The 14,344-nt window shown below is 44.4% G+C and overlaps 1 protein-coding gene across 2 annotated transcripts in view; it reads left to right on the top strand.

Annotated features, from left to right (window-relative positions):
* The window catches only part of eml3 (EMAP like 3), a 33,537-nt gene that overhangs the window by 2,694 nt on the left and 16,499 nt on the right, over window positions 1-14,344 (top strand). Inside the window, exons 2-9 of one of the 2 annotated variants that reach the window (XM_040038668.1) lie at window positions 5,983-6,159; window positions 6,288-6,402; window positions 6,571-7,080; window positions 8,814-8,924; window positions 9,113-9,141; window positions 12,553-12,588; window positions 12,988-13,108; window positions 13,320-13,469. In XM_040038668.1, the coding sequence (XP_039894602.1) occupies window positions 5,983-6,159; window positions 6,288-6,402; window positions 6,571-7,080; window positions 8,814-8,924; window positions 9,113-9,141; window positions 12,553-12,588; window positions 12,988-13,108; window positions 13,320-13,469 (1,249 nt within the window). The remainder of the gene's footprint in view (window positions 1-5,982; window positions 6,160-6,287; window positions 6,403-6,570; window positions 7,081-8,813; window positions 8,925-9,112; window positions 9,142-12,552; window positions 12,589-12,987; window positions 13,109-13,319; window positions 13,470-14,344) is intronic. The other variant, XM_040038670.1, reaches the window with a different exon arrangement.

Raw genomic sequence — 14,344 nt, 5'->3', positions numbered from 1 at the left:
TCACTTACTCAGTGTTTCAAGCGTCTGAAGAGGCATGCCTTCTGTCTGATTTGTATTTGTATAACTTGAGAAGAGAAATTGAATTACTGCTTACGGATTACTGTAAAAATGTGTGCATACCCCACTTACACAGCTGGAAGTTAAACAGCTGGAAGATGTGAATGTGGTCACATTGCTGTAGTACATAAGACAAGAAATACACACCTTCACACTCAAACAAGCATTATAAGAGCCGTCAGAGGACTAACACCAGTTACTGTTACTGTTAAACCCAAATGCTGTTTATACTGCAGCACTTAGACACGTGCTTCAATAGAGAGGTTTTAGAATTAGAGCCGCAGAATCGAGTCTATTCATACAGCACTTAGCACTTAGTCAGCGGAGCTCATTATCTTTGTCAGCTTGCTGCTGTAAACACCCTGAGAACAGGAGTTATATTTGGTGTATATACGGTAAGGGTTCAATTAGTGGAACCAGAGTGGATTCATCATTTCAGCGTGTTGTGGTTTTGGCTCGAACAGCTGTCTAGGAGTGCTGTGAGGATTTGGGACGTGTTGCAGTTGTGCAGAGATCAGCAGGAAGTTGCATCAGCAAATGGCAGCTTTTTCAGTGTTTTTCCCAGAATGTCGTAATAGTGCTTCTTTTCAGAAGAACGCACGTGCTGTTCTGCTGGAGCCTGGAGGTAAACACTCTTTCTTCTGTCTCAGGGCTGGAAGTTAAAGCTCACTGCTTTCTAACAGACACTGAAATGTGTCTGTAGCATTGAGTGAATGCTGAATTCTGTCTGGTCAGTTTAAGGATTGAAGTCGGGGGAATCAGAGTGTTTTCACTGGCGCCTTGTTTTGATCGCACCTGTAAATCAGAAGGAAACCAAAGCAGCTCAAACTTCAGTCTGTGCTGATAATAAATCAGTCAGTCTCACTCAGTGAGATCATCATGTGGCAGAGATTTATGCTCCATGGCCGTCAGTGGCTTACAGTGTTGTTATCTGTATGTAGAGCGAGCACGGACTTGCACTGTATTTGTGTCTGCTTCAGCGAGGCCTGACGGTTAAGATTGTGGCAGCGTGTTGTGAGCTGCATCATCTCCTCTGGCTTTTTGACAGTTACTTTTTCCATGGTTTTATCCTTTAAGATAGCAAGGCTGGCTTAACTGGTTTTGGGGCCCCTGCACAGAGTAAACCAATGAATCCACCCATGCAACAGTAATCAAACCAGCATGAGTTGTCTCCTGTTAAATCATCGTCCTTTGGATCTTTATGCTGTGCTTATACCGTTTAATGGTGGCATAGTGTTACTGAAGTGGCTGTGCAGGCGTGCATAAAGACTGTATAATGTGTATGTGCTGTTAGTGGGGTGGGCGACTTTCCCGATTTTATATGAACTTTGTACTTTTAACTTGGATATTGTTTGTATTAGTTTATTTTACTAGGAGCTAAATTTGGTACGAGGTGTCTCGTATCTGCTGAGATCCGCGCTCTCGTTTGTGGTTCATGACAAATAAAAAGTAAAAATGAAATGAAATGAAACGGGGGTGTCAGGCTCAGTTTCACTAAGGACCACATGGGGAACTGAGAGTCGTCTACACGTCAGTCCCGCCGACATGCTCCAGGATCATCTAAATGCCGTCTCAACCGCTTGTTTCATGTCCCTGAACCAAACGGAGTGTCGCCGTCTCAGTGACGGGAGGCTCGGAGAAATATTTAGGTGAAATATAAATATTTTTGCCCTCCTTTGTCTTCTGTGCACTCAGTGCTGGAAACTATTCCTTGAAAACGTGTTCTCACACCCCCACCTGTGAACGTATCTGCCTGCAGCATCAACTTCCCCTTGTATGCCACCTTTTTTTCCACCAGCTTGTTGGCTTCCAGCTGCAGTGTAGAAGCGCCTGTCGTTTCGGTGCATTGTGTGCACGAGGCACAGTTTTGTGTGAAGGCTACAATCGGTTAGTTTTAATTCTAGTCCTTTCATAAATTCTCTTACTACAACCGCAGCAGAGTAGAGAGTACTCATTCAGGTGCAGGGAGAACATGCAAATGCCACACAAAGGCACCAGTCTACAGAATCAAACCCACAACCTTGTTTCTGTGACGTGACAGCGCTAACCACTGCATCACGGCGTCATCGGGCGTGTTTTTGAGATGCTCCCTGGAGATAAACACAGGAGTGAGAGTCAAAGTGAAGGACTGTAAAGGAGGTCAGCTCGTCTCATGTGCAGTCCTGGTGAGCCGTTTGCAGCCACACGAGCTGAGCAGTCAGTCACATGTGTGCAGCGGCGTGGTGGTGGGGGGAGTGTTTCTCACAGATGGTGCAGCTCTCTGTTTCACTTCTCAGATGGGACCTCGGCACTTGTGCAGGGGCGTACAGGATGTTGAGCAGCGGCAAAGCATCTAAATCAAAGTAGAGAACTACAGACTGAGCGCTGTGTGTCTGTAGGTGGCTGAGGTCATGATGCTGCATCCTTGGGTGACAGGTAGAAAGAGTGGGCGGGCGCTGTGAGAATATGTGTTAGTCAAACGGATGCAGGACGCACGTACTCTTTTTAACTTTTAAACACATGCATGCAGATAAGCAGCTAAGACGTTTATGGGCTTATTAAGGACTAAAGCAACATCTGGAGAAGAGCAGTAATCTAGATTTATAGTAACATGTTTCATGTAGATAAAAGTAAAACCGGAGCTTTAGTGGCTAATTATAGTTGCTGGGTCCTTAAATGACCCTGAGCCTTTTACGAAAGACGTCATCAGTGGAGCAAATTCTCTCTTTCTAACAGAGGTGGATACGGCTGAATGAGGCTCGTGGTGTGTTTCACCAACTATTTTTCTTTTCTTAAATTGATTCCCTTCTTTTTCTCTCAAAACCTGAATCATAGGTTAATTAGAACCTGCCAAGCGGGGTTCACATCCTCCTCTTTTTCTCCTACTGAACGCTGCTGCTGGACTAGAGCTGCTATCACGTCCAGTAACTACTGTGTCACTGGGCTCTGTTCCTAAACGTTCCCATGTTGAGAAACCCTGTGACGTGTATGAAGAGACACGTGAAAAAAGCTTTTGTCCAGCATTGCCGTGTCATTTCCTGTCAGTCGTTCTGTCTGCTGGCACATGTTGAGCAGTAACGAGATGTCAGCAAATATCCTCACCTTGATATAATAATGATATTCAGCCCTGAAATGTGTGGAATGTGGAAAAACGTTTGTTTGTTCACATAACGCACATTCAGATTACTCAGTGGACATCTCCAGCCATAACTCAGAAACTGAGAAGTCCACGCAGAGATAAAAGAAATTCCAAAAGTGGTGACATAACCTGCTTTTGCACTTCCACGCTACGACAGACGGACTGTGAATAGTAACCAGAATTCCAGTATAGCTACACGAATCTAATGTGGATCAAATTCCAGCTTCCCCTGAGCTGCTGCCAAACAGCTATGAGTCATCCCGTCTTGGCTTCCATGGGAAAAATGAAAAGAAGAAAACCAGAGTGGAAGTGGAGTACGATCATTTATGCAGATGTGTAATTATGTTGTGGTGAGACCTCTACAGTAGCAAGGCTTGTATCTGTTTTCTGATGCAGTTGTACGTTGTGAGATTTTCTGTGATGACCAATAGGAAGAGTGATTCTGTTTTATCCTGTCAGTCCAGCCTCCTGACTGGTTCAGATCACGACTGTCCCTTCGAATGTCGTGTTTTGTTTTGGGGGCTTTGCTTTGAGTAAAGCAGTGCTGATGTTTGCCTCTCACAAGGACGTGTGGTCTCATGTGCTCTCACCAATAATTTAAATCTGTAGTAATGACATCAAAAATCTGCCTATAACTTCTTACATTTATAACAAAAAAGATGGCAGACAGTGAAATGACTGTGGAAGGATGGTGAGTCATATATAGAGACTGTATATTAATGGCTGTCACACTCTGTGGCCGTCCAAACATGCACAGAAATAGCACAAAGTTTAGAATGTTTTCACTTTTAGTTTTGTTTATTTTAGCTTTTCAGAAATTCTTTTAACCTCCACACTTTACTTCCGCAACCAGTAAAACCAGTCAATAAAACACCCCATCTATAAAACCAGCCTACTGAGTACAGGATCCCACTGCCAAAAACAGATCCTGGGAAGAAGCCACAGTGGGTGTGGCACCACCAAACTGCAAGTCATGGTCTCACCAGAAATCCAACTAGCAATTTCCCCCCAGATAGGATCGACATGTCTAGCATTATAGGCAGCACTAGTGTCTCATTTTCAATCGCTTTAAGGAAGCACTGGTATAAAAACACCGTGTGTGCTTTCGATTTTTTCAGCGGTGAAGAATTTGTTTGTACAGACTGGTTTAAGGTTGGTTTCATGCTTGTCTTTGGACTGTGGGAGCCACACAGAAAGAAAAGAAAGGACCCATCGGGCTCATTGATTTGAACCCAGCACCTTCTTGTTTTGAAATACAACCTTTCATCAGACCGGCGGTCACACAGAGCTGAAATTCATCATTCAGAGTGGCACCGGCGCTCTGCTGTGACCGAGCGCTTGCTTTTAATCTACATCCGCTGAATCTAAAAACTAGATTAGTTAGTTTAATCTAGACCTGCAGATGCTAGCAGGCAGGGCATGCATGGAACGCTATAACCAAGGGGCCGGCATAGTGTACAGAATCCTCTGTGCCGAGTGTGGCCTGGAAGACCTGAGGTCAAAATGAGAGACGGCCCCGAGCGTGGTCGAGACTGAGTAAGAGCGACAGCAAACGGAATGGGTGAAGCGCTTTGAGTGGTCAGAAGAGTAGAAAAGCGTTACATAAGAACCAGTCCACTTACCATTTTACGGTGTCTGGACTCGGTGGAGACCTTCAAAAAGCTTGTAATTAGACCAGGGTTGATTTATTTAGAACTGCATTGTGATTTGTTGTCTGTGAAAAGTGCTGCATAAACACATGTTACATGTTACTTCCTGAAACCTCTGGAGCGATCAGGCTATATTTTTACATCTCAGCTTTCTCATACAGTAAAAAGAGAAAAAGCCTCAGTGTAGTGCAGCCTACTGAGAGCGAGCATTTTTCTATGTCAGCTGTGACTCTTCTACTCTTCGTAGCCACGTTCATGGTTTAGAGCTTGACTGCTACCCTCTGCTAAAATCGCTTCACAATACTTTAAAAACATTGTCCAGAAAGAGTTTGCCTCTTATTAGAGAGGGAGGACCTCCTATTTATGACAGGATGCTTCCTGTGATGAGAGATGTTTTATGAGAGGTTTAACTGATGTCTATTTTTTAATTTCACTGGACAAGCTATGCTTGCCATTGCACATTCACAGGCCTTTAAACCCAACCACCGAAACCTTAAAACCACATCTTTACCTTCAGACAGCAGTACCAGAAAAATGTCCTCACAGCGATGTTGTAATCTTCACAAAGATAAGTTGCCGAAAGGAAGGCAGGTGGTTGGATCCCTGACAGCTCCAGTTTGTATGCCAGAGTATCCTCGAGCAGTATCCTGAACCCTGAATTACTCCCGGTGTGTTCATCTGAGAGTGAAAGTTAACGATGGATAGAAAGTATGTAGAAAGCCTGTCACCAGAGTCTCTCACCTAAAAGAAAAGGCAGACTATTGGCTGAGAGCATAAACTGAGAAAAGCATTTCTGAAGAATATACTAAACTTGAGTGTCACGTGGGCTCAATCCCAGCGACGCAGCAACAGGCTCTGCAGGCAAAGAGCTTTTATTTCTTTTGACATTCAGGAACATGTGATACTAAATGTTACATTTTGCTCCGTCTCACAATCATAACGAATTTTTCCAAAGATTCCTGGATTCAGACGTGGGTCCAGATTGGTGCAAAGCCCCACCTCTGATGAGATGAGATAAACCTGTTGTAAAGAAAATAACAACTACATTGTAGCGCTAAGTGTTACCTGAAGTTGAAGCCATGGAAGAACAAGCGACAGGCTGAGATTATTTGGTAGTGCAGCTCTTCTCTAACCCTCGTCCTGCTGCTTCCTTTGTAGATGATGTGTCTGCTGACAGCAGTGCTGAATTTCCAGACCGGGCATCCATGATGGAGGTGCGTCTGCAGGCACAGGAGGACGAGATCACACTCCTGAAATCCTCTCTGGCTGACGCCCTGCGCAGGCTCCGCATCCACGATCAGGTCCTACAGTTACTGAAGCAGCAGGTCATAGCAGGTGGGTGATGTTAACTGAAAACTGAAACTAGTGTGGCTCGTCCGTCTTCGTTCATATAAAAGTGATTAGACTTGCAGAGTGCAGCTGCACACGCAGAAGAAACTAATAATCCACTTTGATCTACTCAGTGAACCCGAGTGCTGCACGGCTGCTAAGCCAAGCATGCTGCTCAGATTGTTCCAGCAGCAGCAGAAAGTTGTCCTCCAGCTCAGCCAGCGATGGGATCCGGCACCCTGCTACGAGGTACTACACCTTCCAGCCAAGGGCTTAACAGCTCAGGAAGAACGACCAGGGGCCGTTGTGTTGTATTAGACAACACGCTTGTCTATTCAAACTGTCGTTGTGCTCATATGTCTGTGTGAACTGCCTGTATGACTGCTTTGTGTTGTTCTCAACCTTTGAACTCTCCAGCCAACTGTCAGACACCACTGTGACCAATGCAAACAGCCAAAGAGGAAGCTCGGCATCCACGGACATCCAAACCGTTCCAGCAACAGTGGACAAGTCGACCCAGACAGAGTCGACCCCGTCAGGCCAGGACTCGGCCCAGGACAGGGTCCCTCTCCACGGACGAGTCCAGAGCCTGCAATTGGAAGATGCACTTGTGGAAGGTCTTTCTGTATCTGAGGGAAACCGGGCCAAACTCCACCGTGTCCCTGGTATGGAAGAGGAGGATGAGGAGCCAGAAGAAGATGAAGGAGGAGGAAGAGGGGAGCAGGAAAAGGACCTAACATGGGCATCATCAGTTGAAGAGCCCATTCAGCCCACCACCATCAGAGGCCTCCAGAGGGAGGACCTCCTGGATGGCAGCTGCTCTCCGGAGGATCCAGGCTCAGCCTCGGCCTCATTCAAATCTTCAGACCAGAACCTCAGCTGCCGCTCTGGACCGCTGTCTCCCATCCACGAAAGAGAGAAGGCTCTGTGCGTGATCCTGCCTCATTGCCGCGTTCTTTACAACCTCAATCATCTTTCCTTAATCGTTGATTGATTGCATGACTTTTAAGAACGAATCAACACTAACACTGATTTTCCAGATTCTGGCTCTGCAAACCCCAGTTGTGCTGCAGCCCGCTTTATGAACCAGACATCCTCAGGTTTGCAGGGTGTGTCATGCTGCGTTAGAATATGTCACCACCCCGGGTGTCCTGTTCTGCTGTCTCGGTCACTAAAGTCCACACGTGCTTTCTTTTCAGTGTGTTTGAACTGGAGAAACACAAAGCTAAAGTCTAACTCATATATCCATATTAAGCTTCAAAGCACCCAGAGATTTGAATCCACTGGAAAATAGAATGAGAAGTAAACAAAAGGCATGTCTGCAAGCTGCACAGTGTATACTCCTGCTGCGTAGCTGCAGAGCGCCTCAAAATGACTCGGTGTCATGATTCTGTATGTGACACGACGCCAGTAAGGATCTGTTTTTTTCAACTGGGTTTTGCAGATTTGCACAAACTGTTTCAACAATGTTTCACTACAATTCTACTCTAAGCTTGTAATCGCTCCTAATATCTTTGTGATTAAAACATATTCTCTTACAGCAAAGCATGTCTTCCATAAAGGACTACCTTACTAATAGGTGGGGACCACAGCGCAGGGCTCTGCTTTTGTTTACTGCTTTGGTTTACTTTGTTTACTTGTGCATGTGCTCTGTGTTTTGCCCTCCCTCCTTGTTATTCCTTTGAAAGGGTTTCCCAGAACATCAGTTTGACTTTTGCCATCTGCCTCTGACAAAAGCTCATGTGGGCCTCCAGGATCAAGCTAGCACAAATTAGTATTCACTGCTTTAGACACATTAAGACTTTCAATATGAACTCAGAAGCTATTTTCACCATTGCAATCCCCTGCAAGCTGTCCAAACCGCATTAAACCTTTAGATTACAGAATAAAGAGTAATTCTATTTTCAAATTTTAAATGATTTTGTTTCTGGTTACATTTTGAGAAATTTGGTATGTTGCTGAGATTTCAAACTCAGATGACATTACTACACATAAATTTCATCTAATCGAATAAATTAGTCAAACTGTTTCATCAGGTCAGCTTCTTCCTCTTGTGTGATTGTTTGCATGGCCTTAACAGTGTGTGTGTGTGTGTGTGTGTGTGTGTGTGTGTGTGTGTTTTAATGTCAATATTAAATGTTACTATTGTGCTTGCAAAACTATTTAAAGGTAACACTGGATACTTTCAGTTTGTATTTTATGATGTGTTTGTGTTGTAGAGCTCAAAGCAAACACAAGCCGACCTGTTATCAAAGTGTCTGTTTAGGCAACAAATTGTTCCTTGTAGGTTTAAAAAATTTAAAATCCACACACAAATATTGTTTTTGTGAAGCTACAGAGCTTCTACTAGTTCTGACTGATTGTTTCCAGAATGTCCAGAATCAGAGTTCAAATAATTTGCAGATCAATGGCAAAAAACATGTTTGTCTCTGAAGTTAGCATAAATTTTCAGTAGCACTGTTTTTACACCTATAAGGAGGTCTTTCACACAATTGGCACAGTGACAGGTGTAGTAGGCGGGGCTTGGCAAAAGTTATTTATCCTTTGATGGAGAATGTAGGTGCAGCGGGGATTTGTGGGTGCTTCGCATGCAGAGGGATAGGTGCATTAAACTGTCTTGAGTCTGTTAAAGCTGACTCGGTGTTTCTGTGACGCTTTAGGGTTCGTAGAAACAGCGAGAAACTAGGGAACCCTGAAAGGCAGAGGAAACGTCTAGACAAGAAGGCAGCATCTTCAGCAAACCTCCTCGCCCGCTCCCCAAGCCTGGAGAAGTGAGCCATCCTGCCATCACTCACAGATGTCACCACACTGCTCGCTTTGTCCCACGGCTGCAGCAGCCTCGCATTAAAGGGGCACTTGTTGGAAGTCACCCTATGAAACACTCATAAATACACATAATGTGATTGTGAAGCAACAGTCTGTGAAATGGCTTCTAATGTCTTGATTTTTCTCTCCGCAGCCGAGCTAAAGAGCTTATCGCCAGTGCAGGTGAGGTCAATGACAGCATCTTCATCAACAGAGGCCTCTGAGCCAAACTCCATACAGGCCCCAGGGTTCAATCAGGAGTCAGCCCACCACCGTTTCACTGAAACGCACTTTGCTGAATTCAAAAACAGCTTCTACGATCATCGTTGCATGTTGTTGTGTTTAATTTAGGTACTTTTCCAACATGATGGTCTGGCCTGGCTCCAGTGTTGGCAGGCCTGAGCTATGCTGTGCTTCTGTACTTGTGACACAGAAACCCCGTTGGTTCACACATGTAGTCATTTGTGTAAAAATGAGTGGATTTCCCAACCAACCACACTTGTGGTTTGCATAGCTTTTATGAGCATTGGCCTTCAGTCTGGTTCTGGTGGTTTAGGCTTCATTCCCTTCACCAATCAGGCTCAGCCACTAGTTTATATCTATTATAGCCCCTTACATGAATAGCTGCGTGGGGGAGGGGGGGCTTTTGAAGGATGGACCACTTTTAAACCTGTGTAATTTACTTGGACCACATCACATACTTGTTAATATAAAACTCTGACAGTTCTTGACGTAGTCAAATGCAAGAATGCATTTCATAAATTTGAGACTTTAGATCAGGGCGTCCAACTCCAGGCCTGGAGGGCCGCTGTCCTGCAGGTTTTAGACCTCACCCTGAGTCAACACATCTGAATCACATGATTAGTTCATTACCAGGCCTCTGAAGAACTGCAAGACATGTTGAGGAGGTCATTTACCGTTTAAATCAGCTGTGCTGGATCAAGGACACATCTAAAACCTGCAGGACACCGGCCCTCCAGGCCTGGAGTTGGACACTCCTGCTTTAGATGATATGAAAAACGTTGTGCTTTGTTCTGTCTCGAGTAGGGCTTTCTCAAACTCTCAGGATCGTTTCCACAGCACTATATCCGTCAGAGTTTGTTTGTTTTTGGGTTTATCATTTTATAGTTCTATTACCCTTTATGGCTTTTATATTACAATTTCTTTTTTTTTCAATACATGCCAGGTGTCTTCTTGCGCCAGTACAGGATATGATGTCATCGGCTTGTTTGGTTGGTTGGTTGCAGTCAAGGTTACGTTAGCTAACTAGAACCAATAACTCAGGAGTAAACAAGGGGACCTAAACTAAAATTCAAAGCGGGTCACTTTTGTGCCGTCCAACATAAAACAATGAGTTTTATGTTAAGTAATCAAGATAAAGTAACCCAATCAGTGAGATGACATAAAAAACTGTCTCCAAATAGTGTGGCATCACTTCCTCGGAGCCTCTGCCTCATTGGCGTTTTTTATTTTTGTTTTTTCTATCGTGCACATCGACCCTTTTTTAACGAAAAGATTTACATTAACAAATTCATGCCATTTCTCACCAACAATGCTCCATCTGGTGGCAGATGGGTGCATAACATCTATGGCACGATAATTTACCAGCATTGGGCAACAATTACAATTTTAACAGTTAGGTTAAACGAGTAGAACTTATATTACTCACTACTGACAACAGCGACAGCTAGTTGTGCATACTATACCTTACACATGGATCCTGGAATAACTAGAACTCCACAAGATCAACACGTGCTTTCATCTGAAATTTGATGGGAATATGGCGAAAAATACTAGAGGCCAACTTTAAGCCTGAGTCCCCATCAAGGGAAGGAATCGTCAAGGAGATGCTCTGTCCCACTGTTGTTCTGCACAGGTCTGAACCGCCTCAGTGAGGTCATTAACAAGACTGGTTTCAGATACCGACTATGACATTATCCACTTCCTCTACATGAATGCCATGAGTGAGCAAGACATCGGCTCACTGATCCACACCACTTTATTCTACAGCAGTGGAATCTCATGCAAACCGGAGAAGTGTCGTTGCATGGTAAGAAAGCGAGGGAAGGTAGTCAGAACTGAGGCGATTAAACTACCAGAAGGAAACGGTGTAAACATCAAGGACAGCCTCAAGTACCTGTGAATCCCACGGGCAAGTGGGAACCATGAAGAGGCCGCTAGGAAAGCCGCATCCACCAAATACATACAGAGTAACCCAAGTCCTCAACTGAATTAGAAGAACAACATTTAGGCAATAAATGCCTACGCCCTGCCTGTCATCAGATACTCTGATTGGATAATAAAGATGAGGAAATTCCTTACCGTGCATGTAGAGTTTCAGTCCAGCATCATGAGACTGTACACTAAGCACAAGGTTGGAGGTCGAGGACTACTGAATGTGAAAACCATTATCCAGGAGGAAACTGATGGAAAGATCCGCACATCGGGAACACAACGGATGGTGTGTTTGGTGAATACAACTGGCAGCAGAAATCTGAGAAAGAAAATCAGAAATTACATTGCAGACAGAAAAAGTGTCTGTTACTGAGAAGCCTGCCAGTGGCTGGACAAAGCTGGACTGAAAGACACCACAGAGGCACTAATCACACAGGAACAAGCTCCGAGCACAAGATCCATAGAGGCTGGGGTCTGTCACAGCAGGTAAGACCCCAGGTGCAGGCTGTGCAAAGATGAGACAATCCGGCACATAACAGCAGGGTGCAAGATGCTAGCAGGCAGCGCATACTGGAACACCATAGTATTATACAAGAACACGGGAATGTATTTCATGCCGAGTATGGCCTGGAATTCCCGAGGTCAAAATGGGATCCGAGAATGACTGAGCTAAGATTATGTGGAAATGGACATAGTAGTTTTGGGCAAGCAGAGGAAGACGACTGCAGTGAGATGACTCCAGAATCACCATACCAACAGTAAAGTTTGGAGGTGGGAACATCATGGAGTGGGTCTGTTTTTCAGCATACAACACTGGCACGCTTCATTGAAGGAAGGATCAATGGAAAAATGTACAGAGACATTCTTGGTTTAAAAAGAAAACCAAGCTGCTGCCAGCTACCAGGATGATGAAGATGAGACCAGGGTGGTCATTTCAGCAAGACAATGACCGCAACCAAGACCCACACAGCCAAGGAAACTGGATTTATTTTAGAGAAGATGAAAGCTGTAGATATTTTCAATAAAAACTTTGCTACAGTGTGATGTTACCAATCAAAACTGTGGCTCCACCGTCATGCACTTACACAGGAGCTGTTGTATAGCTGCCGGCACTCCAAACTGTTCTAGCGTTTTCTGGTCAGTCAGACAGAAAGTTAGAGTCGGTCTCAACATTCACATGTCGTTAAGCTCATCCTTAATGTTTTACTTTACTTTGAGTCCCATAGAAACTGGCCAAGAAAACATGATTCGGCATGGATTCTAAAGTTTGTGGGTGTAACTGATGTTAACGGAAGATTTAACCCTCTGAAATGTCTAAAGCTATAGTAGGCTATAAAGCTGTAGGTCAGCTGTGATTTAATGCACAGGGGATCTATTTGTTCGTCTGGCTAACCTTTATTTTTTCTCATTTACACACAGGATCCCCTGGCTCCAGAAGAGGAACTTACAGCCAAGGTAAACCTGCTCTTATGCAGCTTTATGTCTTCATCGTCTTTCATGGGGAGGTGGACAGGCTGCTTTTCCAGGAGTGTCTCACTCCCATTCTTGCTGCTGCCAGTTGGCAACTGAGAGCTAGATTTTTAAAAAACAAATTATTCTAAAAAAGTAACCCAAGAACTGTGACTCACTCTCGCTCACTTGAGGAAGCAGACCGTTGACGACTTTTGGGTGAATTTTCTCTGCTGGGCTGTGTAGACAGAGGAAGCCCACAGATATCTCACACAGGCCCCACTTGGTTGTGCAAACATCACATTTCTTTATGGGCGAGCCCACTACGGGTCCCACGTGAGTTTTCTGTGATTAAGAACAGTTTGGTGATGAATCTGTGACACAAACCCATTGTTTGTTTTTCAGGACAGTCAATCAAAATGTTTATCCGAGGCCGACCCATTACCATGTACATCCCCTCCAACATCCAGAACTACGACGAGCTGAAGATGGAACCTCCCTCTGAGAGACTGGAGCTGGACTGGGTGTATCCTTCCACAATGCCACGTATTTGCGAGGGTTGTTACATTCAGACGCTGCTGGTTTTACCAGGACTAATGCCTCGTATGGTCTATACTGGTGTGGGTGCCATGGCTATAGCTGGCCTGCTCGAACTAAAGCAAAGTTCAGCAACACAGTTTTGTGTGTGATTTGTTTCTTTCTTGTATCTTGTTGTTACCTTAACGCTGTTCTGCTAGCTATGGTTACCGTGGACGGGACGGTCGAGCTAATCTGTATTTCCTCCCGACGGGCGAGGCAGTGTACTTCATTGCCTGTGTGATTGTGCTTTATCACATCAACAACCGCACACAACGGCACTATCGTAAACACACAGACTGCGTCCGCTGGTTAGTGGAATGAAGCTAATGAATAAATCATCCATATGTTGAAATCGAACTTGGCAGTTCAGCTGACTGATTAGCTACATAAAGTATTTGCCCCCTTCCTGATTTCTGTGTTTTGTATATTTGTCACACTTAAATATCTTAAAATGGGAAAGAAATTTTACTATTAGTCAAAGTAAGTCCAAAATGTAGTTTTTAAATGAGTATTTAACTAATTAAAAACCTATTCAGCAGCTCTAGTCTGAGCTTCTCTCTAATGACTGAATTCTTTGCCCTGTGGTAACAGAGAGGCCCGGAGGAAGCTAAATCCAGCTGTTTGCATCCGTGATCTCATTCTTTCACCTTTAAAAGAACTAAAATAAACAGTGTTAACAAAAATAGATTAACCTATTTATGGTATCGTTCAACAACGATGCTCAGTCTGGTGGCAGATGGCTGCAAAACATTTAGGACACAACAACTTGGCCATTGAAATAAATGCAGCTGCAGTAACAGTGTGTAAAGATTGTGGCACGAAGACTTGCTTTTTAAGGCCTGTTTCACTCTGTTAGACAGATGGTTTTCTTAATTCAGCAGGTCTGTTGTTATCAGCCTGGGTGCAACTAGTGAAACTGAACTCAGCTTTTATGAAGTACTCCTGGTCCACGGTGGTCAGTATCTATCGAAAGTGGTGCAAGGAAGGAACGATAGTGAAACAGCGACAGGCTCGCTGATGCACGTGGGGCACGAAGGCCGGCCCGCGTGGTCCGATCCAACAGACGAACTACTGTAACTTCACATTGCCGAAAAGGTTAATGCTAGTTGTGTACAACTGCATACAATTAAGGGTCCCAATGCTGAAAGTGCTAATGGGCACATGAGCATCAGAACTTGACCGT

The sequence above is a fragment of the Simochromis diagramma genome, unplaced genomic scaffold (assembly GCF_900408965.1).
Source record: "Simochromis diagramma unplaced genomic scaffold, fSimDia1.1 OVJJ01000336.1, whole genome shotgun sequence".
NCBI classification, from domain to species: Eukaryota; Metazoa; Chordata; class Actinopteri; order Cichliformes; family Cichlidae; genus Simochromis; species Simochromis diagramma.
The sequence above is the reverse complement of the archived record's forward strand: the minus strand, read 5'-3'. Positions and strand labels throughout refer to the sequence as shown.